The sequence below is a fragment of the Oryza glaberrima genome, chromosome 1 (assembly GCF_000147395.1).
Source record: "Oryza glaberrima chromosome 1, OglaRS2, whole genome shotgun sequence".
Classification (NCBI taxonomy): Eukaryota; Viridiplantae; Streptophyta; class Magnoliopsida; order Poales; family Poaceae; genus Oryza; species Oryza glaberrima.
In genome coordinates this window covers 34,454,744-34,481,392 of record NC_068326.1, presented here as the reverse complement: position 1 = coordinate 34,481,392, position 26,649 = coordinate 34,454,744, and the positions used below count along the sequence as shown (strand labels likewise).

The 26,649-nt window shown below is 41.6% G+C and overlaps 3 protein-coding genes and 1 pseudogene across 4 annotated transcripts; 3 read left to right on the top strand and 1 right to left on the bottom strand.

The window, feature by feature from the left end:
* Positions 1–358: 358 nt before the first annotated feature.
* LOC127781371 (sister chromatid cohesion protein PDS5 homolog B) lies at positions 359–14,844 on the top strand. Its single transcript, XM_052308321.1, has 32 exons — positions 359–565; positions 1,768–1,965; positions 2,185–2,366; positions 2,466–2,586; positions 2,742–2,954; positions 3,031–3,247; positions 3,337–3,482; positions 3,556–3,713; positions 3,791–3,940; positions 4,027–4,072; positions 4,143–4,334; positions 5,584–5,763; positions 6,094–6,245; positions 6,641–6,770; positions 7,724–7,870; positions 7,984–8,052; positions 8,526–8,650; positions 9,359–9,476; positions 9,731–9,865; positions 9,963–10,150; positions 10,260–10,416; positions 10,501–10,638; positions 10,730–10,804; positions 10,905–11,267; positions 11,391–11,455; positions 11,536–11,587; positions 12,340–12,426; positions 12,533–12,561; positions 13,753–13,839; positions 13,920–13,987; positions 14,292–14,386; positions 14,517–14,844. The coding sequence occupies exons 1-32, from the start codon at positions 473–475 to the stop codon at positions 14,550–14,552; spliced, it is 4,212 nt and encodes a 1,403-aa protein (XP_052164281.1). The 5' UTR covers positions 359–472; the 3' UTR covers positions 14,553–14,844.
* A 40-nt stretch (positions 14,845–14,884) lies between these two features.
* Positions 14,885–18,137, bottom strand: LOC127781381 (magnesium transporter MRS2-E). The gene is made up of 6 exons (XM_052308331.1): positions 17,540–18,137; positions 17,164–17,343; positions 16,587–16,715; positions 16,334–16,482; positions 16,035–16,173; positions 14,885–15,450 (listed from the first exon to the last, which is right to left on the bottom strand). Exons 1-6 carry the CDS (start codon positions 17,891–17,893, stop codon positions 15,145–15,147), a joined length of 1,257 nt encoding a protein of 418 aa, XP_052164291.1. The 5' UTR covers positions 17,894–18,137; the 3' UTR covers positions 14,885–15,144.
* A 1-nt stretch (position 18,138) lies between these two features.
* On the top strand, positions 18,139–20,302 carry LOC127757401 (cadmium/zinc-transporting ATPase HMA3-like; annotated as a pseudogene).
* Positions 20,303–20,536: 234 nt separating this feature from the next.
* On the top strand, positions 20,537–26,628 carry LOC127777297 (uncharacterized). Of its 2 annotated transcripts, XM_052303880.1 has the most exons (12): positions 21,381–21,491; positions 21,621–21,674; positions 21,776–21,924; positions 22,054–22,201; positions 22,383–22,487; positions 22,618–22,775; positions 23,151–23,313; positions 23,741–23,877; positions 24,307–24,994; positions 25,240–25,352; positions 25,854–26,109; positions 26,196–26,628. In XM_052303880.1, the coding sequence occupies exons 3-12, from the start codon at positions 21,911–21,913 to the stop codon at positions 26,526–26,528; spliced, it is 2,115 nt and encodes a 704-aa protein (XP_052159840.1). In that variant the 5' UTR covers positions 21,381–21,491; positions 21,621–21,674; positions 21,776–21,910; the 3' UTR covers positions 26,529–26,628. The 2 variants fall into 2 exon arrangements, with proteins under 2 accessions (XP_052159836.1, XP_052159840.1); XM_052303876.1 differs by lacking the exons at positions 21,621–21,674; positions 21,776–21,924 and adding an exon at positions 20,537–21,150 and having other exon boundaries at positions 21,251–21,491.
* Positions 26,629–26,649: the final 21 nt, after the last annotated feature.

Below are 26,649 nucleotides of genomic sequence, written 5' to 3'. Positions count from 1 at the left end.
CCTTTGGATTTAAATTCTATCCTACAATTAAAATGCATAGGCGCTTTTTACTATTACTTCCTATGTTTCATAATGTAAAACTTTCTAGCATTGCCCATATTCGTTCAATGCTAGAAAGTCTTACATTGTGAAACGGAGAGAGTAGCTTATAAGCACATTTTGTGTAGGTGTTTATTCACTACTACTTTTATATCCACATTGTTCCGGTAGAGCAAAGACATCTTAGACATGGGCTAGGATGTATTTATACATCTGTGCACGTATAAATTTCCGTATTTAGAACGAAGAAAAATAACGTGCACAACTTTATACTTGAGTACGTTGATCGAGAGGACCAATTTACCCTCGGCAAAACCCACCGTCACTGCTTCCCACCTCCGTTCCATGGCCTCCGCCTCCGCCTCCGCCCTCGCTTTCGCCTCCGCCGCCTAGCCTCCCTAGGGTTTCGGGTTCCGAGATCCGTGCCGCCGCAATGCCCGCCTCGCCGGAGCAAGCCGTGCGCGAGGTCGGCAAGCGCCTCGCGCAGCCACGCCTCGGCAAGGACGCCCTCGTCAAGCTTCTAAAGGCGAGCAGCGTCGCATCCTTGGTTTCGTCTTGCTTAAATCGGTCTAAATCAACCGCGCTTCCATTTCCGGTGGAACGTTGTTTCGATTTTCGAGCTTTCGAACTGGTTAGGGGCGTTCTGTGTTGCCAACTAGAGCGGTATTTGCTACATGTATTGGTAATTTCTCAGTTGGAGATCAGGGGGGCACTTCAGCCTCTATATATGTGGCTACCACTACCAATGTTATGAGTTTTTTTGTTGACGCTTTGGCGAATTCGAGTACCATGCTGCATTTTCTGATGATATTCTGCTGATCCGCTCACATGTCCACGCGACACTGCAGTAACAATGTAGTAGTGCTGAGGAAGTTGTGTATCCACTATGCCTGTGTTTGAAAATTTGAATGAATAGAGCTTCCGAGTAAGTCTCTGACTTAGGGGTTTTAGGGTCATCTCGGTAGTTTGTAGAAAATTGATTTGTCGAAATTAGTTTTGGTATGCAGATATTTCTGATTGGCATCCAGTAGAGGAGTCGATGGTTTAATTTTGTGTTCATGCGAATTCGAAGTAGCCATAGAGACTTCAGTTAATTCTTATATTTGATTGGGTTAAACAGTTGTGCCACTACATGTTTGTCCCAAGTTTTCCTGCCTTTTGAATTGCTGAGTTGAAGAAAGTTGCTCTCCATTGTAAACTTAGTGGGTAAGGAATGAATGATAACCAAGACTTACACCTATTCATTGCCTTAAATTGTGATTCACACTTGAGCAGTTCAATCTATTTTTCCTTTTCCATTTTACATGATAGTTTCTCTGGCAGATCTACTGGGATTAAATTAATTTTTATTTGCCTTATGGCAAATCCAATTCTAGTCACTTGTCTTTGTATTTTATTGATGGTCAAGGGCACTGACTATGTTCAAACACTTTGTTGAAAGTTGAAACTCTGTTTAACTATTCACTTGCTCTTATTAGACAAATCGTTTTGATACCGTCTCAACAGTCCAAAATTGAACTTTGTAGTGCAGCCAAATGCAATTTGGAGCTACTGATGGACATTCAAATACTTAACTGGCATCATTGTAACAATTATAGCTTCAAATAATACACGAGTCGATGTTCTCAGCTTCAATTTGCTGTTAACTGATTGCTTCTTTACATTATCTTTTCTCTGAATAGGTTTATTCTGTACTTCCATAACTGCTTCTGATATTTTTTTCTGCAGCAAGCTGAAAGTGCTTTATCAGAGTTGAGTCAGTCCTCCTCTCTGCAGGAGGCTCTACATCCTCTGAGTAAATCTCTGGTCCAGACCACATTACTTACCCATAGGGACAAGGATGTCAAACTTCTTGTTGCAGTTTGCTTTATTGAAGTTATGCGTGTCCTTGCACCTGATCCACCTTTTAGTGATGAAATATTTAAGGTATTTAACCTAGTCCACCTTCAATACTGATGATTGGTTATTGCTGACTTCTTCAATTATTTCCTTTAGTGACAACCTGATAGGTACTACCTAATGACCATTTTTGAATAGGATTTCTGAAACAGTAATCATGTTAGATTTATTTAATTGAATTTAGTGGCAGAGAATTTTGAGCAAGGACCATTCTCTCTTGACACTCTGTTAACTCCTTTTTCTCAGGAAATATTTAGGCTCTTTATCAGTGTATTTGCAGACCTTGCTGAAACTAGCAGTCCATACCTTCCAAGAAGGATTTTGATATTGGAAAATGTTGCTGCACTCAGATGTTCTGTAATTATGCTCGACGTTGGCTGTCAGGACTTGGTTCTTGACATGGTCAGGATTTTCTTCTCAGCAGTAAAGTATGATTGAATCTACTGTCATGGTTTCTGTACACCTATATTTTTTACAAAACCTCTAAGATAACATCTTTATTTAGTTTATTATGGAACTGTTTACAGGCAAGGTCTTCAGCAGAGTGTATGCCAGGCTATGCTATCTATAATGACCCAGATATTAAATGAAAAAGTTACTCAACCTCTCCTGGATGTGATTTTACGCAATTTAGTAAAAGAGGACAAGGTGAGCTTTTCACTGCCCATTTATTACTGGCGCAGAGTGTTGCTTTCTAAATCTGTAGTTCTGTACTTCTTCATGTCAGTAACTTGGATATTTGGACACCTATTTTACTTGTTATTGACAAGCTGATGCTAATTTGCTTCTTGTTGCCTGTGCAGGGAGCATCCCACAAGCTGGCCGTTGACATCATCCAAAACTGTGCTGAGAAATTAGAGCCCGTTCTTCGTACTTTCTTGTCTTCGTGCATTTTCAACAAGGATGTGCCAGCTAATGAAACCAGGAAACAACATCATAAGATTATCCTGGAAATGTTCCAGTGTGCACCCCAGATGCTTTTTGCTGTTATTCCACACTTAACTCATGAGCTCTTGGTATGTTATTTCGTGTCTCCTTTGATATCCTTTTACATGTGTATTAGCCTTGATCGTGTATTTTCTGCTTGCTTAGAGCGACCGTGTTGATATCCGGCTGGAGGCAGTTCACCTGATTGGGAGGCTTCTTGTATTATCTAATCTCCGGTTTGCTCAAGAAAACCAATTAATTTTTAAGGAATTCTTGAAGAGATTCTCTGACAAATCTGCAGAAGTAAGAATTGCTGCAATTGATGCAGCAAAAGTCTGTTACATGGCTATATCATCTGGAAATGAAGCAGAAGATATTCTTAGTAAGTCTGCTATTTATATCTGTTGCTATTACATTCGTATTTCTATATTAGAGTCCTCTTCACGTTGATGAAAATATTGTATTTGGCAGCATCACTTGCAGGCAGGCTATTGGATTTTGATGACAAAGTGAGGATCCGAGCTGTTGCTGCAGTCTGCGATATGGCCAAATCAAATCTAAACTCATTTCCTGCTAAGGTAATATTGCAAGCAGCAGGGAGGCTACGTGATAAAAAGGTCAGCATAAACTATTGCATTTTGTCACTACTGCAGGTTTTATTACGGTGCCTCACTTAAACCTTTTTTGTAGGTATCTGTCAGAAAGCATGTAATGCTTAAGTTGCTAGACCTATACCGAGATTACTGTAAGAAATGCTCAAAAGGGATTGCCACAGTTAATTTTCACTATGAACAAATCCCAGCTCAACTTTTAACACTTTGTTTTGATAAAGATAGTGAAATATTCAGGTTTGTGCTTTGTAACTTTGTAATAGGATCATGCCATTAATCAAACTCTCCTGATTCTGACCTCTTTTTTATGGCAGGCCACAGAACATGGAGCTTATACTTGCTGAAGAACTCTTCCCTTCATCACTTTCTCCAAAAGAAAGAGCAATCCACTGGGTTGAGTTCTTCTCTTATTTCAAACCACAGCATATTAAGGCTTTGCACATCATCTTTTCTCTGAAAAGAAGGTACATACAGTCATATCCGTAGCATACAATATGTAGATGCAGTAGATTCTGTTATTCATGGTCATGCTGAAAAATATTACTTTTAGGTTGCAACTGGAGATGCAGGCATATTTATCACTTCGAGCAAAGAAGGTTTGTAAATCATCAACAGGCAGGCAATGTTCAATTAGTTGACCTTTAATTGACTCTTCATGTGTTGCAGGAAGAGCCTTCAGATGAAATACAGAAGAAATTTTGTGCATCATTCAGAAATATGTCTGTTGCCTTTGCAGATGCCTCTAATGTTGAAGAGTGCTTAAAAAATTTGCACCAGCTGAAAGACAATAACATATTTAAGGATTTGACTGAATTAAGTTATGAGGGCAGCAGTTTTGCAACAGTCCAGTCGATAAGAGTAATATTCTTTTAGCTCTTATTTCTGAAGCTGACAAGCTGTATACTGCTTAGTTTCTCCATTGCTTTGTTCCATTTATATTTTAGGAAATCCAATCAATATCAGCTTATTGGGATGAAAGAGGGAGGGGGAAGGGACATTCTGGTTTGTACTTTAAAATGCACTGTGCAATCAGCCAGTGTGATTCAACATACTAATCCACATTGGCATATCCTGCTTCATTGATATCTGTGCTGACTTCCTAATGGACCAAATAACACTCATGGAAACCAGGAAGATAATCTCTTCAGTGTTCTAATGTTTGGTACAACGAGGAAAAAGGGGAGGGGGGTGGGTGGGTGGGCTACATTAATATCTATTTTTCTATTATAGTATAGTATCTCAAAGAAAGTCAAGTTTGGGCAAGATTTTTTACATGGTTCTGCAACATCATCTCATCTACATGTGTGTTTTTTTTGTGTTAATTAGATGACTTTTGGGTTGGGGTTTACATGAGTTTCCACCGCATGTTTACCCACACATATATAGGCTATCTATATACTTTCTCTGTAAGCCTAAAGTGCATATGGAGTAAGATAAGTAAGACTGCAGTTTATACAACGAGTCCAATATTTGCATATTTGTCAGCAAGCAACGTAAAGTGGATTTTCCCTGTTCTGTTGAAATACTGAGTGGTTATTTTGATCGAGATGTGAAAAGCAGTCAGTTTTGCAATTTCTGTAAGCCGCAAGACCCTGGGTGGTCTGATGTTAACAGATTATTTCTGCATTTGATTAACTTGGGTCAACCCAAGTTTATCCATAATACCTCACAGAAATTGGATGAAAAAGCGCACCCACCAGGCTTTGAACCTGGAACCTTCTGTAGCTGTATTAAAGACAACACATGATAACCTCCTTCTGCTTGGGTTTGCTAGGTGCCTTAGAAATATTAGTTTTGTACTTTTGTTCTTGCATAGCTGTTTTGAACATCATATAAGCTCAGTGAATGTAGTTAATAATAGCATGTGGTCCGACCAATAACCTGATATCTCAACCAAGTCAACTACTGTTCCTATCCTTATAATTACAGCTATTGCCATTTGGATACACACCATTGGATTCAACTTAAATCTATAACCTTTTCTCTTTTTCTCTGTATGAGGTATTGTAATTGTTTTTTTTCTTCTTTTGTACAAGATTTCTATCCTCACACTGGTTGAAGTCCATAAATCTTCTTTCTTTGTTTATACCTAATTTCATGGCTGCAGGATTTATTTCTTAAGAGAATTGGTAACAAACACCCACTTTACAATTTCTGCAAAGTTCTGTCTGTAAAATGCTCACATTCAATATTTAATTGGGAGATGATCTATGCCATTCTGGAGGTTCTTTTCTCCCACAGAAATGAATTAACCAATCATGTGGAGGCTGCATGTGATCTTTTACTGGTAAGTATATATTTAATAGGAACTGGGTTAATTGTTTCTTTTCAGATTCTACACTTTGCTAGAAATCTGCAATTGTTTTACGTAGAGCTTCATCCTTGCTCCTTGCTTGATGCAGTCTTGTCTCACGTCCCTTTAGTTGCAGCAATGACTACCATCTAGCCAAAACCCATAAGCACAATAATTGTCTTTATCTCCATGGGATACGCTTTTCATTTCTGTTCTGCAGCATGGCTTGTTATTCTTAGATCCACTAGTTTAATTTAAAACGTTTTGACTTTGTATGTGCCTTTTCATCTTTTGGATATCTCACTCATAAATGTAAACATGCAGCTAGTTTCAAAGGTGTTTCCATCATTATTCCAAGGCTCAGAGGAATACTTGATAAAGCTGTTCTCAGAAGAGTCGGTCTTGATAAATGAAAAGACACTGGAAATGTTGGCACACTTGGCAAAATCAGGATGCCATTTATCTATTGATTTCAGGTAAAATACAGTTGAGAATTTCTTTTTGGCAGGGAAATTGTGCTTGAAGTGGATTCTCTTGATTTGTCTGTTCGTTGATAATTCATCTGTAACAGCTTATGTTTGATTTATCAGTATTTTCTGTATGTCTTAACCTGTGATGGACCACTTCTTCATTTCCTTGCAACATGTTCCCTAATTCTATGATATCACATGGCCTTTTTCTGAAGATTTTAATGGATTATTTGTTAGAAAATTTTAATCAATGGACCAATAGCACATACTTGCAAACTCCAGGTTTTTTTTACTTGAGATAAGTTGTCCATGTCATGGCCGTCCCTATTTTTTATTATCTTTTATACATGAACATTATGTTACATGGTGTAAGTGAATCTGGTTTTGCCTCTACTTGCCAGTGATGATGTCTACCCATTACTGGAGCAAAAGTGTATAGAAGGAACACGTGCTGAATCGAAGTATGCTGTCGCAGCAATTGATTCACTAATCCAGTCCCCAAATGACGAAAAATTTGCCAGATTATGCGAGGTAGGTGCTAGCTACTGTAGTGCTTCTTGATGGTTGACTATATTCCGTATTCCTATTCTCTCAGTTCTGCATCTACAATCTGTTTTCTTGTTTCAAGTTTGAAGTTACCTGATTAAAAAAGAACTAAGCACTGACCTTTTTATATTATGTTCTGTTACATGAATGATGCTAGCTCGTGTTATGACCTATAATTGTTGCATTAACAAAAGCCATTACGTGACTTCCAAGTTGGATAATTCCTACTGTTGCATAATGTTCTGCACGTCAATTCTGAATTTGTTTCGTACTAGCTAATGTCATTTTGTTATCGTGCTAGAAGGTTTTGTGAACCCTATATTTCGCAGCAAACCTCCAAGATATTGGACAAGATGAAGGTGGAGAACATGCTTAAACATCTTGCCATTCGCTGACAAAGTCATTAATCGATGGGCCGTTTTTTTACTTGTATACCTATCTAGTTTGCTCAGGATCACATTCTTACTCTTTTTTTTTTCTTGAGCACACAAGAGAATAGGACCACATTCTTACTCATTTTCCAAAATTTATGCTTTCTTTTAATGGATGACGCTGGCATATGTTTTTATCACACCATGATAATGCTGGATTTATCTCCCTTTTATTCTGCTGTGTAAACTTCAAACTGCCAGCTGAGAGCCTGAGATATGTGGTTTTAAAATGTTTGATTCTTGGCTTCAAGAAAAATGTATCAGATGATGTATCATGTTATGATCTATATATCCATGCTAGTCGCATCTAAAAAAGTTTTCATGACATGATAAAAGTATGAATTGAGTAATCAAGGACAATATTTAATATGATTCACTATTTCCATACTGAACGTATACTGCATTTAGACTATTTCCAAACCAGATATTTCCTTACTTGGTTTAGCATGTTTCTTTTCTTTAGTTGATGCCATGTGTGTTATATAACTTTTTTGTTCTACCCCGCAGAAAGTTGTTGCTGCTCTAGATGATAATTACAATGTACCAACACTATTACAGTCTTTGGGCTTGATATTGGAGCATTCCCCTTCTATGTATAAGTTATACGACAAGAAAATTATGAATTTTGTCCAGGATATTTTATGTTCAACTGAGGTATGCATTTTTTTTAATGGCAACTTGACGAATGGTGGTAGACTAAATTGTTTATTGCATCAGTGTATTATGTCAACAAAGATGGTCATGACCTTATGCTATGCTTTATGCAGTTCATTTCAACACTTGGACAGTTGTCACCTGACGACAATTCTGCATGCAGTTTCTCCTGCAAACTGAAGGCAAGTTCATTGTGAAAAATGAAGGATTCAACTCATGGTGATTTGAAGTGTAGGTCCAAATGCATATAGAATTCACTAGTGGACTGACATGTTCGTAGAACAGAACTGGCAATTGCAGGGTTCAAAAGTATTGTCAAGCATCCCATGAGTTTCAACCAAGAACTCCTCGCCAAAAAAAAAAATCAACCAAGAAAACATTGTATATAGCGGGAGAAAAAGATAATTCCAATCTATGCTTTTAGGGTTAATTAATTCGCTGATATTTGTCCTTTTTTGTTTCTACTTAAGAATACTGTGTTCCCAAATAAAAATATTGGTGGGATGCTTAAATATGTTGTGCACAAATCACTAACCTTTCCTAGAATTCATTAGATATTCTTCAGGATGGGAGTTATACACTAGGATTTCAGAATGTTTATAGGAAGGCTTTATCATTTGTGTTCTGGTCTGATCTCTTTTGTGTTTTCTTGTAGATTTATTGTCTTAAAACTCTTGTCAAAAGTTGTTTACCAAGAAGCACAGTCCGTGATAGAATTGAGCATTTTCTGAAGATTCTGTTAGATATAATTCTTGAAAAGTTCAAGGCCATTACTCTATGGTTTGTTTTATTCTCCCCTCTCACATTCTATTATGTTTTTTTTTTCTGCATAGCTGTTTCACTATTCTAACTTTCTATGTGCGGCTTAATTGATTGCCATGATACTTGACTGCTTGTTACTGAGTATGAAATCTGAGATGCATTTGTTGATTAGCTTTTCTATTCTATGATAGATGTTTGAGCACTATTGAAACACATGGTTTTTTGTGGCATGTCAAGTTTAGTATGGATTCTGGAAAATTTAAAAACTTTCTTTAGAATAGAAGTAAAATCAAAGCAATTATGGACATGGCTGATGCCTTAAGGTGCTACAGTTAAGTTCCATGTGGCTTCCATGACTCATGAGGCTTCTTTTATTGTTTTATCTTTGTTACAACGAGTTAGCATAGCTGGTTGTACAAGATAGTTATCTAGTTTTTGTGTCTGCAGGATAATATTCACATCAGCCATTAATTTTCTTGTCTTATTATATGGATCAATTGGCAGTGCATCAAGGAGACACTAGATAGCACATAGTTTGGGTTTATGATTAACTAGTATGAATTATTGTTTGTAAACTTTTAAGCTATACAAGCTGCACTAGAAATTCCGTATATTATCCCTGTAACTGAAGTCTACTAGATGACGATCATTATCTTTATATGTATATTTTTTTCTTGCTTAATACAAGTTGAGCACTTATTATATTTTCTCTTTTCTTGCATTCAGTGAAAATGATAGGCCATATCTGAAACTGGCTGCTGGGAAATCTGTACTACAACTGGCTGCATTATGGGATTCACAAATTTCACCAAAATTATTTCGCAGTGTAGTTCTCATGGCAAGGGTATCGTCTATCTATTTCATAATAAGATTAACTTTTGTGCCTGCTAGACTTTCCCAGAACTATTTTACAATCTTACTTCTAGAAGTCCACTGATTCTGAGATTTAATGTTCTGTTTTAACCAAAGATGCCTGTTTGCAGGAGCCATTTTCATTACCTACTGTACTGTACAAGTCAAATTTAATTCTTCAGAGAATTGTCACAGTTCCATATTTTAGTATTTACTCTTCTTAATATTATTGTGCGTTGCATCCAGGATTCTTCATATACTGTTCGCAAGTCATTCATCTGCAAACTCCATGACCTTATAATGGAACATGCAATTCCTATTAAATATGCATGTGCTTTTGCGCTGGCATCAACAGATTGCTCCAGAGATGTTCGTACTGAAGTAGGTGTCTTCTGTTCTTGTTTCTATTAACGTACTATACAATCTCATATTGTATGCTTTAAGGTGTCTTCTTTCTTTTGACCTGTATTTTCCCTAGTCGACAAGGTACTTAACTGAAGTGCTAAAGGAGCAAAGAAGATTATTTGTTCATCATAACACAAAAAGGAAAGAGTCACTTGTAGACCATCCAGCGTATGCCGTGGTTTTCTTGACCCATACCCTAGCATATGATAAGGAATTTCCCATGAAGTTATGTGAAAACAAGATCTCTGCGGAATTTTGGAGGTGTTTTCTTGTTTGAGATGTTTGCATAACACTTTTCGGATTTTTAGTTAGTACATGTGTTTGGGAGTTTTTGAAGCTCTAATCACTTCCTTCTTTGTTCTATTGGCAGCCCACTTGTTGTGATGTTGAGAACACTCATTGAAATGGATGATGAGCATGGTCACAATACCAGTTCTGTTCCCATTCTTATGGGGATCTTCCGTGCTATTCAAATGGCTGGGGATTTAGCTGAGGCTGAGGATCTGGCTGAGTGTGGGATCACTCATGTATATTTCTTTCCACTATTTTGATATTTCACATTTGCATATCAAGATTTTCATCCAGCATTGATGCCTAAACTCTTGTCACAGAAACTGCATATTCTCTCAAGAATAGGGTTGCTTATTGTCAAAGAACTTGATAAGCACTGCAAGATGTCAGATTCTCCACGTCACTTTCCCTTGCCCTCATCTTATTTCAGAGTGTCTGGTAGCGCAAGAAAAACAGATGTGAGTTATTCTGCCTCATTGTTCTTATACTTCATTTGAAACTGATGCTTAGTTATTTCTGCATTAGCTATTCCACCATTCTCTTATGTAGGAATGCTGTCAAGGAGATCTCATTAGTGACAGTTTTGTAAAGAGAATCCTTGGGGCTCATGGACCAGTACACCCGGTACATTCTATCTGCAATTCCACCTATGTTCTGTTGTATTTTTAGCTTCACGTTGGTCAAGAATGGTCTTATAGTTCTCTACAAAAAAAATGTATTTCAGGATGATACAAAATGTTCTGATAATGCTGAGAGGGTATCAACAGAAGTTGCTCCTGACAAGGAAGCTCGTTCCTCATTAAGCAACATCGTGGGACAAAATGCAAGTTGTCATGATAAAGGCAAAAGGAACAAAAAACAGGATCAGACTACTAATCATAGTTTGGAAAAAGAGAAGGTGTCATCTTGTGGTTCTGCTGGCACGAAGTTGTCATCTCCAGCCTCTTTGGGTTTAGCTAAGGAAGCTGATTCTATAGACAGCATCTCTCTCTTAGAAAACCAGAATCGTCCAGAGAGTAGAAGCTCCACTGGGGAAACTAGAGCTTCGGAGACAGATCATAACTATTCTAATCGCCGAGAAACTGTGGTATGCATATACTTATTAACCAGTTGGTTCAGTTCTTGTGATGTTCGACTATATTTGCAGGCGCTTTTGGCCATATTCTTTTGAGTTACTTTATTGGTGAATTAACATGTATACGATTTACAGATGAAAGATACAGGCACGGTGCTTGTTGGGCGTCGCATTAGATTGTGGTCAGCACGTGATATGTGGTAAACTTGCAGATTATGGAAATTGCAAACTGTAACTGTTTGATCAATATATTCTTACATGCTGTTCTGACTTGATGTAGTTATATCTGTGGAACTGTTGAGACATATGATCAGTCAAATGGCTTTCACAAGGTACAGTTATAACTTATTACTACCTCCATCTTAAAATATAAGGATTTTGGGGGTTGGGCATGGGTATTAAGGAAGTAGGTGAAATTAAATGGGGGAGGGTTATGATTATTTGAGAAAAGAAAGTAGGTGGGGAAATTAAATGGCGAAGGATGTGTTTGGTTGAGAAGAGAAAATAGGTGGAGAAGTTGCTATGTGTTGGGATGGAGGGAGTAGTTATTACTGTCGTTTTTTGCAATGTCAAAATAGTACTATTATTTTTATTTTGGACTGCAAATTATCTGTCTAGAATGTATAGCTAGTCTTTGTTTTACAATTCTCCCTAAATCTTGGCTATTCTTGTTAATTTCAAGAATTGTAAATTTGTAGTTTAAGACTTTAATCGTAGTTTTTAGTACCTATTGTTTGCTGATTATTTGTGACTACAAACTTATGTTTGCGGTAAATTTATGTGACAATTTGAATGTTGTGATTTTTCCTATGGAACAGAACTGTGCTACTCAAACTTGCTTCATCAACTTGATATCTACTAGTTGATTCAGCAGATCTCATTTGTGAGATTTATAATTGCTGGCTGCTGCTAGGGTGGATGTTCCTGACGTAGAAAACTTTATGCCTACAGCTCTTCCATGAAACTTTCCTGATTAATTTACGCTTAGCAATTTGTAAACGCTAAATGGAATCTTTAAGTTCTCCATATGAAAATATTTTCATATTTCCAGCTATCTAATTATTTGTGCATGATCGTGTCTAAGATTATCAATGAAAACGGCGATAAGGAGTTAGTGCGCTTGGAATGTCAGAAGTGGGAATTCATTAGTGACACAATTTCAACAGTAAAGGTAAATCCTGGTGATTGCCTGTGATCAACCTTTAAGTTTGATGGTCGATTGGACTATATGCTGATTGGCACATGAACATTTATATATGTATATTGATTTTTTTCAGGACATTCCGAACTCCCATCCCAGATGCTGGTAAGCAGACAAGCAGTTTAACATGTTTTTCTTCTCCAGAGATGTTTTTCCACTGTGCTGCATTATTCAACATTTGCATGTGTTATACATGATTAAGATGACATCAAATGCCTTGAATATGTTTTGTAAATACTCCTTCCATCCTAAAATATAAGGGATTTGGATGGATTCCCTGTTGAGATTCGTAGTACTAGGATATATCACATCCATTCAAAATCCCATATATTTTGGAACGGAGGGAATAATATCTTATCTTGTGATACCATGTTTATGCTGATCATATTACTTCAAGAAAATCTAGATTTGCTAGTTCTGTAAAGAGTATCCCATCAGATGATGATATTCTATCATGCAAAGTTTGCTTGAATGGCTGGATTTGTCTATTTCTGTTACCTGTTTCCTTCTCTCTCAAAATAAAAAAACTTTCCTAAATAATAATGGCTATTCATGTTACAACTTAGTTGAAGTATTTGAAAATTGCTTAGTTAGGGGACCTTTTCCTTTTCCTGCTGTGTGATTTCATTCATCTTTTTTGCGGTGGTATAATAGTTCCATTGCCATTGTAAGTTAACTATGCAAATGTCAGTTATTGGGTCTACACGGTAATTGGAGAAATGGGTAAAATTGATCTAAACATGCATGGCTCGTCTTAGTGCATGAGCATTTACACACTTGAATTGCGGTATAGCACAAAGGATTGGGTTACATAAAACACTTTACACAAGGGGAGATACAATATGCACGCACTTGCAGCATGCAATAACAACTTGGCACATTCAGTTAACATTAAAAAAAAAAAAACTTGACACATTCATCTGGACTTGGCCTTCATAGCTAGAACCCAGAACGAAATTGAGTGAACTTCAGAAGCCTAGGTTTCTGGAAAGCTGGTTGGTACTTTCGCGTACAACATTATAAGTGCATCTCTACCAATCTGTTTCATCCTTTAAAATGAAATAACAAATTATTCTTCCACTATTGCATATATAGCTTGGTAGTTTCAAAAGGGGGTTTTCAATTTATTCTATAAGAAACTGCTCTTGTTGTTTACGGTGTACAAAACTGGCAGAATCAACAATGTGATGTAGGCATGTAGCACTAGTAAGATGCATGGCTGTTGGAACTGTAGCGAACCGTTGCTTTCAAGGTTTTATCCAACTTATGGTGATACTTGTCCTGAATCCTCAATAGTTCTTTCAAGAGAGTTCGTGGGAAGGGTTCAGCTGATTCTCAAAACAAAAGGCAAGAGATGTTGCTTCCTGGCTCTTCTATTGTCTGGTGAGAAATATTATGTATCATTTATTTAGGAACTTTGCCTAACGTGCAACACAGGGTACTCACATCTCAGCTTGTAACAGTAATCCTGATGAAGATGGTGATATTGACGACAATTTTGTGAAGCAGCCTTTTTCAAATAACGGAACAGGTAAATGAGTTACTCTATATACAATGTCTAAGCAAACAGTACTTACAGTGGCATTATCCAATTTGGTTTTCTAGGAATGCCTGCATGTTTTGAAGTGATAAATATCTGCCATTTTCAGAACAATTTCCATAATTTATTTTTGAGCTAGGAAGCCTTGAATTGTTAGAAATGTTCCAATCAGCATTCATTTGAAAATGGCAATGCTGCACAGTCAATTAAGTTGTCAGCACTGACCAGTTGGGAAGTTCTTTTGTCTCCTTTCATATTTACATCGATACTGACCCATCGATTCCAATTTCTTTAGGAGTCGCTGGCCTCAAGAAAAACAGCAAGAGAGCGTTGGATTCGAGTAATGCACAGACCAGCTCTGGATTAACTGCTTTTAACCCGGTAGATAACGTAAGTCAATTTGAGAAGAATACGCAGAATTCCTCTTTGGTTCTTTTATTTACCTTCTCGAGCTTTTTTTTTTTTTTTGAAAACTCGAGCATCTTCTTTGGTTCGTCAATGACTCCCCTTTTTTGGCCAGGTTCGGTGTACTAGATCAAGGAAGGTGCAACTGTAAGTCTAAACATAGCTGATTTGTGTAGAATATTTATTCTCAGGTCGGGAATACCTGTTGTGCATCAGATAATGAGTATTGTGGCGTTTACAAAAAATCTTGTTTGCATCACCATATCACCTTGTAAATACAAAATAGATAGTCAGATGAGCATATATATCATTTGTTGATCTTTAGGCGATTTGCCATTGACAAAGGCAACACTGGTTTGTTACTTCGTTTTGTTCTGGATCGGCCACTGGAAAAAGTGGCACAGCCGTTCAGCATAGTCAGTAAAAGTCAGAGCACGTGTTTTAACTTTGAATGAGAATTACTGGTACCTTTTTTGGATTTACTTAGAATGCGAAATGTGGCAAGAGCATTTCTGAAAGGGTTCCTTTGGCCGAAATTTAACATAGTAGTGCTAAGTGCTAACTTCTAATAAGAGCAGGAAATGGAGAGAGATCGTTCGATTATTATTGCTCCCACACCATACGAAATCAACAAAAATGCATCACATCCATACACAACCTATCAACTACGCCACTGCCCAGCAAAATCGCAGCCAGGCTGCAGAACTCGCAACCTGACGCTTAGCTTCCTCTGTTGGGAAGCATCACTGCAGGATCTTGCTCTTCCTCCCAGCGTAGATCGCCAGGAGGTATATGGCGATGCAGCCGGCGACCGTGCCGAAGGTGGTCTCCCAAAAGTGCATGTTGGACATCCTCACCATCTCGGGGGTCTCCGGGTCTTTCATCAGGTCGATGTGGATGTTCATGCCGAACAGGCTCACCACCACGATGCCCGCGGTGACCACCACCGTCGCCGTCGTCAGCATCACGCCCATCTGCAGCAGCTGGTTCTGCTTCTCGTCCAGCATTATGTTGATGTAATCCTCCGTGTCGTCCGCGTATTCACGGATCTTTGTCCATGTCAATAGGCAAATGTCAGGGGGGCAATGAAACATCAAGCAATGCATGGAATTTGCTAGTAGTGAGCGATGCAAGTGCGTGACAATGCAGGCTATACATTTTAACTGTTTGATAAAACCAGTGTCGATTTCAATGGCAAACATTAACAAGATTTCGTCAGATTTTGGCTGCAGAGACTTTTACAGAAGTTATGCTAAATATCGCATGTTTATCTTCCAAACTGGACAGTATCACTAAATTGTACTAAAACAGTTGATATTAGCATGACAACCATTTCAGTAACAATCTAAGCATGGCAATGTTCAACTTCATCAGTTGACCGAGAGCTGATTATAAACCATAACAGCTTATTAGCAACTAAAAAATGTATAAAACAAAGCAACCAAAAAATAGTTTGTAGGTGAAACTTTTAGATGCGTGTTTTTAGTGATTTAAAAGCTATTGCTAAAAAAGAAACTATGTTAAAAGTGCCCAAAATAAACTCTAAAATTAACTTTTATATTAAAATTTGGCAATGGCTGATTTATTATAGGCAAAAGATGAAGCCCTTAGTAAAGGAGGAGGATGAACATACATGGTACAGGGTATTCAGCGTTCCATCGATCTGCACAAAGTAAGCTTCCAGAAGCATTTCCAACTCTTCTATATCAGGCTTAACATAAACAGAACTTTCACGGCCACTCTCTGTCTCATCGTCATGGTCTTCCTCCTCCCTGAATACAGGCGCAAATGAAAGATTAAAACAAAAGCCACGGATCGGCAATCTATCAACAATCAACATCCATTTCCGGTTAAAGAATTCAGGTAACAACTCCTACTTCGAGTCTTTCGATCCTGCCAAAAACCAGAAAGAACAAAATTCAGGTGACATACCTATCGTCGTCATGATCAACAGATGCGTACTTGTGTGAATCCGCTCTGCTCAGCGATCCACTGAGCCCTTGGAACGACAGCTTCCTCGTCAGGTACATCTCGGACATGTCCATGTCGTCATCCAGCAAGTGCTCCAGCTCATCCCTAATCTGCATGCGAGACCAAGAACAGGTGGCCAAAATGCTTAGGTGCCATCGCTCTCAGCTGCAACTTAAACGGACTCAAGCGAACGGAGTCCACTGTTCTTGCGTACCTTCTGCACGCGCCCTGAGAGATCAACCATGCGGCTCTTCAGATTCCTGACGTGATCCAGGTTCAGCGTGCTAACCTTCGATCCCAGCTTGTCCAAGGCCGGATACGCCTCCTTCTCCAGAGAGCGTGTCTGACACCATTTGCAGAGACAGAGATGAACATGAATTAGGCCCTGTTTAGATCACACCTCAAAATTTTTCATCCTGTCACATCGAACGTTTGAATACATGTATGAAGTATTTAATATAGGCTAAAAAATAACTAATTGCACAGATTGCGACTAATTTACGAGACGAATTTTTTAAGCCTAATTGCTCCATGATTTGACAATGTGGTGCTATAGTAAACATTTGCTAATGACGGATTAATTAGGCTTAATAAATTCGTTTTGCGGTTTAATGACGGATTATGTAATTAATTTTTTTATTAGTATCCGAATACCCTATACGACACCATATATAATGCCCGAAATGACACGCCAAAACTTTATACCTCTAGATCTAGACACCCCCTTAATATATACTACCATTGGTTTGATTCATCATCAGCAGCAATAGACAAATTTTCTGGCAGTATACCTGAGATTCCAAGTCTTTGCATGCGTGCTCGAGGCAGACCTCGAGCACCTTGAACTCAAAGGGCGGGATCTTGGCGTTGCCAGCACCGCTGATCGCCAGACCTGGCACGCTCCCCTGATCGCCCTGCTCCGTCCCGTTCCCGCGATCAGCCGCCGCCGGATTCGTGCTAGGCGCCGCATCCTTCACCCAGAATAATCATCATCAGAGTTTCAGTAGAGTCAATCACGACGACGATAACAGAATCAAATTCCAGAGTTCAATGTCATATCAGTTTGCAGATGCAATCTGCTAGTACAACCAATGCAACAGAGTGAACCTGGATGTGGTGATGATGAGAAAACAGAAGAGAAAAAGAGATGGTGTACGGTGTACCAACCGGGAGGGAGAGGCGGGAGCGGAGGTCGAGGAGGAAGGAGGCGAGGAGGACGTCGTCGTGGTCGGGGACGAGCACCTCGGTGGCGGTGATGATGGCCTTGACGCCCTGGAGCCTGACGACGATGGCGCGGTCGCGGCCGAGGATGGTGGACGGGTAGGAGAGGACCGGGTCGAGCACCCGGAGGTCGCGCCCGGGGAGCCCCGTCATCTTCATGATCTGGTGCTTCCCAAACTCCACCCTCCGCTCCTCCCCCACCGCCGGCACCACCATCCACTTCCGGCTCGCCGCCGCACCCTTCCTCCTCCCCGTCACCGGCGCCACCGCCGCCGACACCGGCTGCGCCCTCCGCTCCATACGAGCTCGATGGTGGTGACCCCGGTGGCGGCTTGGCCGGATACCTCGAGGATGAGATGGTTAGTTAGTTCGTTAGGATATTAGCGGCGGCGAGCTCAACGGGAACGAGGCGGGGAGGGTTTTGACCCCGGCATCCGCGACCGCGACACGAGACGAGAGACGGTATTTTTCTACGAACGCTTCGAGAAGGAAGGGAGGGTGATTTTCGCGGCCGTTTTTTCTTGTGTGGCCTTCCGATGGGCGCGATGCCGTGCTCTGCTGTCGTGGGTGAGATGGACGCCTCTGCGCGCGGGCGCGGCTACGCCCTCCTCAGTCGTCGCCTTCCCCGGCCCCGGGCCGTTTTCCACAGATACGCAGCGACAGGTGCTTCCATTTGCCAAGTGAACTTGGAAAAAAAAAATTCCACAACGCCGGTGTTTGAAACTGATGGAGATAAAAATTAGGTTGGCTCCGCGCTCGTGTACAGCTCACGGTGATCTTTTTCTTTTTTCTTAGGTGTTGTATTTTCTCCTACTCTATTCAATGAAAAAGCGCACTCTAATGCTGTTTTCCGTTAAAAAAAAAGGTTGGCTCAAAGAAAAACGAGAAAGCTATTAACACATAATTAATTAAATTTTAATTATTATAAACATGATGAATGGATAAATTTAACATTTTAAAGCAACTTTGTAGCTTGAAAAACGTGCTAACGAAAATTGAAATAAAATCTGAGTCTTCATGAGGAAAGAACCATTTAGCACAAGCATCTGTTGTGTTAATAATTAGTTGGTGGCATACTGGCATCTGCTTTGGACATGGACGAATGGTGGCGTTCTTCCTTTGTCGCGGCCTCGGGGAATCTATCCCCGCCCCCCCCCCCCCCCCCCCCCCCCAGTAACATTACAGCCCATACACAACAACGCCGGGATTCAGGCCCATTTAGAAACGAGGCCCAAAACTTGTGGATGTTTCACGGGAAGGAACAAGTTTACTTTAGGTCCCTTTATTTGTTTTGGCTGACGTGGCGCTCTTTGTTTTGGCTGACGTGGCGCTCTTTGACTAGGTCTTCGTCCAACGTGGCGCTTGGCAATTCGATTCGAAAAAAAATCCATAGGACCCACATGTCAGGTGCACACAAATAATAATAAATGCTGGGACCCACACGTCATCCTCACTACCCTCTTCTCTCTGTCACCCCTCTCTCCCTCTTCTCTGTCTCCAGCCGGCGGAGCGGGGTGGGCGCGGCCGGAGCGGGCGACGGCGGGGCGGAGGCAGAGAGGGGCGGGCGGCGGCGGGTCACCGGCCGAAGCGACGGCGTGTCGTGGGCGGAACGGCCGGTCAGCGGCCGGACCGGCGGCGGGGGAGAAGGGGGAGAAGAGGAGCGGCGGCGTGTCGTGGGCGGAGCGGCCGGCCGGACGGCGGGGGAGAAGTTGCGGCAGTGGCCGGAGGGGCGCGGGGCGCTGACCGGCGGGAGGAGAGGTGCCGCCCGCGGCCCGTCGCTGCTCCGCCCTCAGCTCCGCCAGTGGCCCGCCGCCGCCCGCTCCGCTCCTCCTGTCGGCTTCGCGCGCCGCCGCCCGCTCAGCTCCACCGGGCTGCTCCGCCCGCCGTCGCTGCTCCGTGTGCCTGCCGGCTTCGCCCGCCGCCGCCCACTCCACTCCTCCTATCGGCTTCTTGCGCCGCCGTCGTCGAGCACGACCCCGCCGCCGCCACGGAGTCCGCCATAGGTAAGCCACCGCGCGCGCGCCATTAATCCTCCATGCGATTCTCGCGCAAGATTCTCACGTAATCGAGTCGTCGTCGGCTCGTCGCCGTCTTTGTCTGGAGTCCAGTGAAGGCGCTGAACGAGGCCGGCCTCGAGGCGTCGGTGTGGGCCTACGGCAGCAGCGGCATGGTCATCTGGTGGCCGAGCCCGTACATCGTCGCCTCTGGCGTCCTCCTCATGGCCTCCTTCTTCGAGTGGCTCTTCCCTCCCTTGCAGTGCCTGGCCGTGGCGGCCGTCGTCGCCGGCGCGCCGCCGATGGTGCGCCGTGGGTTCGCCGCGGCGAGCCAGCTGTAACTCGACATCAACGTCCTCATGCTCATCGCCGGCGCCGGCGCGCTCTGCCGCGCCATCGTCTTCCTCTTCACCACCGCAGAATGGCTCGAGACACTGGCATGCACAAAGGTTCATGTCAATGTTATCGTCTTCTTCACCAAATCCATGGCAATCTTGCACAAACCTGGACGAACACTCACGTTGCGAGGTTGCAGGCGAGTGCCGAGATGTCGTCGTTGATGGGCATGCTACCTGCGAAGGCGGTCCTCGCGACGACGGGCGATGTCGTCAGCGTGCGCGACGTCCGCGTGGGCGACGTCGTCGCGGTCAGGGCCGGCGAGATCGTCCCTGTCGACGGCGTGGTGGTCGACGGCTAGAGCGAGGTCGGATGGTAAACAAACAAACAAAAAAAAAAATCTCTCCTCTCTTAGTTTTAGAGTTCCCATGTGGGTCCCACCATCTTTTGACATGTGGGTACTATAGATTTTATTTCTTTCGGATCGAATTGCCACGTAAGCGCCACGTCGATGCCACATTGAATAAAGACCTAGTCAAAGAGCGCCACGTCAGCTAAAACCAGGGACTATACCACCGAGGGACCTTATTTGCACGGTTTTGTAAGTTGGGGGATGCGTTCTATCCGGGTTTGTGCTGTAGGGACGAAAATTGGGCTGGGCGACAAATAAAGGGACTTACAGTGAACTTATTCCTCACGTGAACCGGTCTTAGATTTCGGCCCATCCGAACACGGCCTGACAGGCTGTGATGACGGCCTCATTCATTTCGTCTGGATAATCTCTCGGGTGGGGCCCACCGCCCACGCCCAAACAAGCAGCCATATCACATGGAGAAGACGAGAAGAGGGCAAAGTCTTTTTCTTCCCCCACACACCCGAGTCCAGAGTCCAGAAGCGTCATCTGCCTCTCTCCGCTAGTCCGCTTCCCAAACTGTAGCAAGCAAGCAAGCAGTGCGAGACAACGTGCAGCTCCCACTCCCAGCCAATGGAATCGAGGGAAAGTTTGGCACGCCCGCCTCCGTACCACCACTAGCTGCCCCCCACCGATCGTCGGCGGCGGCGGCGGCGACGCCACCATGCTCCAGCTGCGGCTCCAGCCCCCGCGCTTCACGCCGCTCCCCCGCCGCAGGGTCGCTGGCGGGGGGCACCACCGTCGCCGCCGCGCCGCGGCACCCCCGCCGCCCCTCGCCCTCCGCTCCCAGTGGCGGATCCCCGACGTCGACGCAGGTGAGCGCCCGCACCACCCCCACCATGTGTGTTTGTGTGTGCGTCGGTCGCCGCGCTGATCGCTGGGGTTTGGTGTGGTGTGGTGTGGTGGGCCTGGCAGATGCGGTGCAGGAGCGGGTGCGGTCGTGGCTGTCGCGGGCGAGGGGCGCCATCGCCGACGCGGCGAACGCGGCGCGGGAGAAAGGGAGGAGCAAGGAGGAGGCGGAGGGGAGGAAGAAGCGGCGGAAGGAGGCGCTGGAGGAGCAGGCGCTCGTCGCGGTGCCGGAGATCACCGTCGAACGGCGGGTCGGTCGTGGCTGGCTCTCGCTAGACGCTGTCGTCACCATCGAGCAGTTTGCCAGGTTGGTAAAAGTTATCTCCGATTGCGCTTCCACGGTTGATTGTTCATTGTAGCCACGATGATAATAGTAATGACTAGATTTGTAGAAAAACGAGTGGACCTATCTCAATCAGTTCGTATATCATTACAGTTATGCTTCACCTACTTTATGATGGTCTGAGAGTTGCTAGATCCCATGATCAATGTGAGTATGTGACTTAGTATGTAGCGACAGTCAATTTTTGGTTTGGCTAAATTCAGATGGTAGATTTTGATAGATACCTACCTTGCTGTCTGTGGAACAAGGACTAGCAGCATGGATGACAGGAGCAGCCATGCTCACTGGCATGGCTTTGATCCTAGCAACTTGCATCCCACAAATTTACATATGGAATCAGGTTGATTGGTCCATGTATGGTCTTGTCATTCTAAATTTCGTGTATGTTGCTGATTGGGTAAGTGAGAAATGGATTCAATTGGTAACAGTTCAAAAGGGCAGTTGGAGAAGTATATATATAATACGAGCTCATGGATGGTCTGGGATCTGTCCTGAATTTCACCCATTTACATGATCTTTTTTTCAGGTTGAATGGGTTAACGGGGAGGAAGGTGCAGAGGATCTTTGAAGCTCTTGCTCCTAGTCATGTTCAGAATGATGCTCGAAATCTGGTTGAGTATTGTTGCTTCCGCTATTTGTCAAGAGATAACTCTGATTTGCATCCAAGTTTGAAGGTAAAATAGTTACTAATCAGTATTGTTGTTTCGATGAAGTGTAATATGTGCTACAGTGCTCCACACTCCTTAAGCCAAGTTCCCTGTCTGTTAACACAACATTATTGCATGCTTGTTGCACTTGTTATTTTTTAGCCAGTTCTAGTTTTTGGTAAGTACCTTTACTTGAATTGTTCGGCAGGAGCTTGCATTCCAAAGGCTAATATTTATGACTATGCTTGCGTGGGAAGATCCATATGGTGAAGATGATGACACAGAGTCTTCACTAGATAACTATTCTATACTGGTGAGGTGTAATTCATCTGTATATGTACGCGTTGTTGTCCTTGTGGAAAACTTAAATTCATGCAATATCACTGAGTTCCTTTACTGGAATTACAAGAAATGAATTTCTGAGTTTGTATGTTAACATGTAGGGAAGACTTGTTGGAGAAGATGCCTTTGTCCGAATTGCCCCTGCTGTGGCAGGTGTAGCTGATGTTTCAACGGCTCATTATCTCTTCAGGGCCCTTGTCGGTTCTGAAAAGGGGCTTTCTTTAGATATATGGACAACATACCTTGGTGAACTTCTGAAGTAAGATCACCTTTACATCTTCGGCTGATTTTTCTGATTGTAATCACACTTAAGCTTCTCAAGTTTCAGGAAATGTATTTCTAACTTCAGGTTACATGATACATCTCTTTATTTAGACTTTTGGCTTAGATCTTAGGCCAGCAAGAGATTTGATTGCTTGGCTGTTGATGGCTCTTACCACCATCATAAATCAAAATAATAATGTATTTATATGTCACTTTAATCTGGTAAAGCGTGATCATGTTGTCAGATTCTGTGTCCAATTTGAACTATTAATTATAGTTCACAATTTCAACTATCATTTTCATATGCTCCTAGGGAGTATTACTCTATATGCTGAATGTTTGGCTTCTGTGATCACTGGTACCTGTGCAGAGTTCATCATGGGAGGCAAACACATAAAAGTGGAGATCATTTTTTGTCCGATGAGCAAGTCCTATGCATAGGCTCTAGTAGAAAAAGACCTGTTCTGAAATGGGAAGAAAACACTGCGTGGCCTGGACACTTAACCTTGACCAACAAGGCACTCTATTTTGAGGTATGAATTAATACTTGGAATGTGTGTATTTTTTTAAGAGTGATTTCGTCTGTTATTTAAAAATATGCATCACTTGTTGTTGCTATCCGTACAGATGGCCCTTTTGTCAAGCATGCTTAAGCATCATACTGATCTCGGTTCTCTCTAATATTTCCCATGTTATGATAGCAAAGGAAAAAAATGTTCTATGTTCTGTAATACCACTTGATGTTGTTTTAACACTCACGTAAATATAAATAGATAAGCTGTACAATGATAGAACATCTTCTTTCATCAAATAAGTCAGTTAAAAAATGAAAGTTTTGTTGATCATGTAATTTGTGAATCATGGTCCCCTTTAACAATTCTACTTGTGGCTTCTTTTGGAATTTCGCAAGATGTGATGACTTTGGGCCCAACTCCTCCACCTTTACATTGATATTGGCAGGCCATTGGACTGACAAGTACCAATAAACCATTGAAGCTTGACCTTACAGATCGTAATTCAAGGGTTGAGAAAGCAAAGGTTGGACCATTTGGATCCAGATTGTTCGACTCTGCCGTATCTGTTTCATCTGGTTCAGTGTGAGTATGCCTGGTTACTCTCTAGAGGAACCATTTTCACTATTGAAAAAAAAAATGACCCCACGGTGACCATTTTCACTATTAAGTTGCTATCTACAAATTGCTAGGAGAACACTAGAACTGATTACTGCCAAATTGATTGGTGTAACCATACCAAACTACACCATAGTACTCCATTTGTGAAATCACTGCTGGCCACTATTAGCTAACAAATACTTGGCATTTCACTATAGTCAGGAGGATCTGTTATTTCTTTGATTTGTTACCATTTCTCTATTGGTGCAATATTGTTAAACATATTGATTATTCTATTGGTTTGTAGTTGTATTATAAATTGCAGATTTGTGTTAGCATATTGTCCGCGCTATTTAATTGTAATGATAAAATGCATTTAGTGTAATCTCAAAGTAACTGATTGATTGTTGACAGGTCAAATGAGTGGACATTGGAGTTTGTTGATTTTGGTGGAGAGATGAGACGAGATGTATGGCTCGCATTCATTAGTGAAATCATTTCTGTGTATAGGTTCATTAATGAATATGGACCAAGGGATGATGATCCAGCAATTCATCATGTATATGGTGCCCACAGAGGCAAGAAAAGAGCTGTAAGTAGTGCAGCAAATAGTATTGCAAGGCTTCAGTCTCTGCAATTTATACGTAGACTTTATGAAGATCCAGCCAAGTTAGTACAGTTCTCATACCTGTCAAATGCACCTTTTGGTGATGTTGTGCTTCAGACTTTAGCGGTTAAGTTCTGGGGCGGGCCACTTGTTACGAACTCCAAAGCAGCAAGTCAAAGAGCATCTCAGTGGCATAGACCTTCAGAAGACTCATCTAGCGCCCATGCTCATATTTTTGACATAGATGGTAGTGTATACTTGCGCAAGTGGATGACATCTCCCAGTTGGACATCCAGCCACTCGGCCAACTTTTGGAGAAACTCCTCAGTTAAGCATGGTGTAATATTGAGCAAATCTTTAGTTGTAGCTGATAAAAATCTTGTAGAAAAGGCTATGGTTGCCTGTAAAGAGAAGAGCAAAATAGTTGAAAGGACACAGGCCACAATTGTTGCCGCTACTATTGAAGGTATTCCAAGCAACATTGACCTCTTCAAGGTACATGTCTGTCATCCAGTTGCATGGCTTACAAAAACAATATGGTTTATTTAGGTTTCGTTATACTTGTGGTTTGTCCTGGCACGGTTACTCTCATTTCAATCAGAGATTTAGCTTTGGAAATATTATTTCTTTGCTGAAGTTTTGGTAGAAAAAATACCGATTTATTTTCAGTTGAGTTGGAAATCTCTTGTTCTTAGGCAGGGGGTTCATGTTTATAATGTATCTCTTGTTTCATGAATCAGGAGCTTATACTTCCTTTTGCAATAGTGAGTGAAAAATTCTACAAGCTCAAACGCTGGGAAAATCCTCGTACAACCGCTTGTTTTCTACTTGTGGTTTATACTATTATCTTCAGGTAATTCACTTAACGCATGTATCCTTTTCTTGTTGAGTTGTTGTACTGCTCCAATGCATTGAATATCAACTTAAAGTAATTCAGAGTAGGGATTATATGTGTTGTGAAAAGGGGTGTAGATTGTTTTCCTTGCTAAGGTAGTTATCGTGTTTGACTCTTCTTTTTTTTTTTTTTGCTGTGCCTGGTTGTAAATTATAATTCAAAAGTATTGCTGCATTAATAGGAAAATATACTCAATATTTGAAAATTCACCCTGCCATATAAATTGAATATCTTCAAATTTCACTGATTGGGACATTTGCCAACTGCATCCAAACTGTGTACAGTTAATCCAAAATGAAAGTTTTGAGAAATTATAGACAAAATGCTTGGCAGGGCATTGATCATCATTTGCTGGTTCATTTACATGTTTTATCTTTATTTCCAACTAAATATTGTGTCTTCCAGTATTGTACAAGCATCATTTTTCTAACATTTCTCTGTATTTATTATGATATGTAGGAACATGCTTTCTTATGCTCTTCCATTTTCCTTGATGATGTTGGCTCTTTCCATGCTTGCCCTGAAAGGGCTGAAAGAACAAGGTCGGTTGGGTAGATCTTTTGGCAAAGTGACAATAAAAGATCAACCACCTTCAAACACAATCCAAAAGATTATAGCTCTTAAAGAGGCAATGGCTTCAGTGGAGAATTATCTTCAGAACCTGAATCTCTCTCTTCTTAAAATGCGCACAATCTTTTTAGCAGGCCAACCTGAGGTATGATGAAATAAATCTCATTCTCAACTAAAAATAACAAATACGAGTAAGTAATTCTTGATAATTCTTGTTTGATCATATGACAGGTAACGACTCAGGTTGCTCTTGTTCTTCTAGCATCATCTGCTGTTCTTCTTGTGGTTCCTTTCAAATATGTTCTTGCATTTTTTATGTTTGATCAATTCACGAGGGAACTAGAATTCCGGAGGGAGATGGTCAAGGCGTTCATGAGCTTCATGAAGGAACGGTGGGAATCTATACATGCTGCTCCTGTGGTCGTGTTACCATATGAGGACGGTGGCGAACAACATAACAAGACACTCCCACCAAAATCTACGCAGCAAACACAATCTGGTAGTGTACAATCTACTGATACGTATATGAATTTAAGCAATGGAACTTACACTCTTGATATTTGAAGTTGTGAGCGCTTTGCTGGTATGTACAGTTTTGTACAGTTTCAATATTGCACAAAAAAAATGATATAGTTCGAATTAGGTATAGTTCATCCCAGCTGCATATATTTTGCATTATCTCTAT

Coding starts and splice junctions, on each gene's coding strand:
- LOC127781371 (XM_052308321.1), top strand. CDS start 473: ATGCCCGCCTCGCCGGAGCAAGCCGTGCGCGAGGTCGGCAAGCGCCTC. Junction 4,073..4,142: donor TATCACTTCGAGCAAAGAAG/GTTTGTAAATCA, acceptor CATGTGTTGCAG/GAAGAGCCTTCAGATGAAAT. Junction 14,387..14,516: donor CTTTTAACCCGGTAGATAAC/GTAAGTCAATTT, acceptor TTTTTTGGCCAG/GTTCGGTGTACTAGATCAAG.
- LOC127777297 (XM_052303876.1), top strand. CDS start 21,000: ATGCTCCAGCTGCGGCTCCAGCCCCCGCGCTTCACGCCGCTCCCCCGC. Junction 22,488..22,617: donor TAGATAACTATTCTATACTG/GTGAGGTGTAAT, acceptor GTTAACATGTAG/GGAAGACTTGTTGGAGAAGA. Junction 26,110..26,195: donor TTTTAGCAGGCCAACCTGAG/GTATGATGAAAT, acceptor ATCATATGACAG/GTAACGACTCAGGTTGCTCT.
- LOC127781381 (XM_052308331.1), bottom strand. CDS start 17,893: ATGGAGCGGAGGGCGCAGCCGGTGTCGGCGGCGGTGGCGCCGGTGACG. Junction 17,344..17,539: donor GCTCCCGCCTCTCCCTCCCG/GTTGGTACACCG, acceptor TTCTGGGTGAAG/GATGCGGCGCCTAGCACGAA. Junction 15,451..16,034: donor CGCTGAATACCCTGTACCAT/GTATGTTCATCC, acceptor ACATGGACAAAG/ATCCGTGAATACGCGGACGA.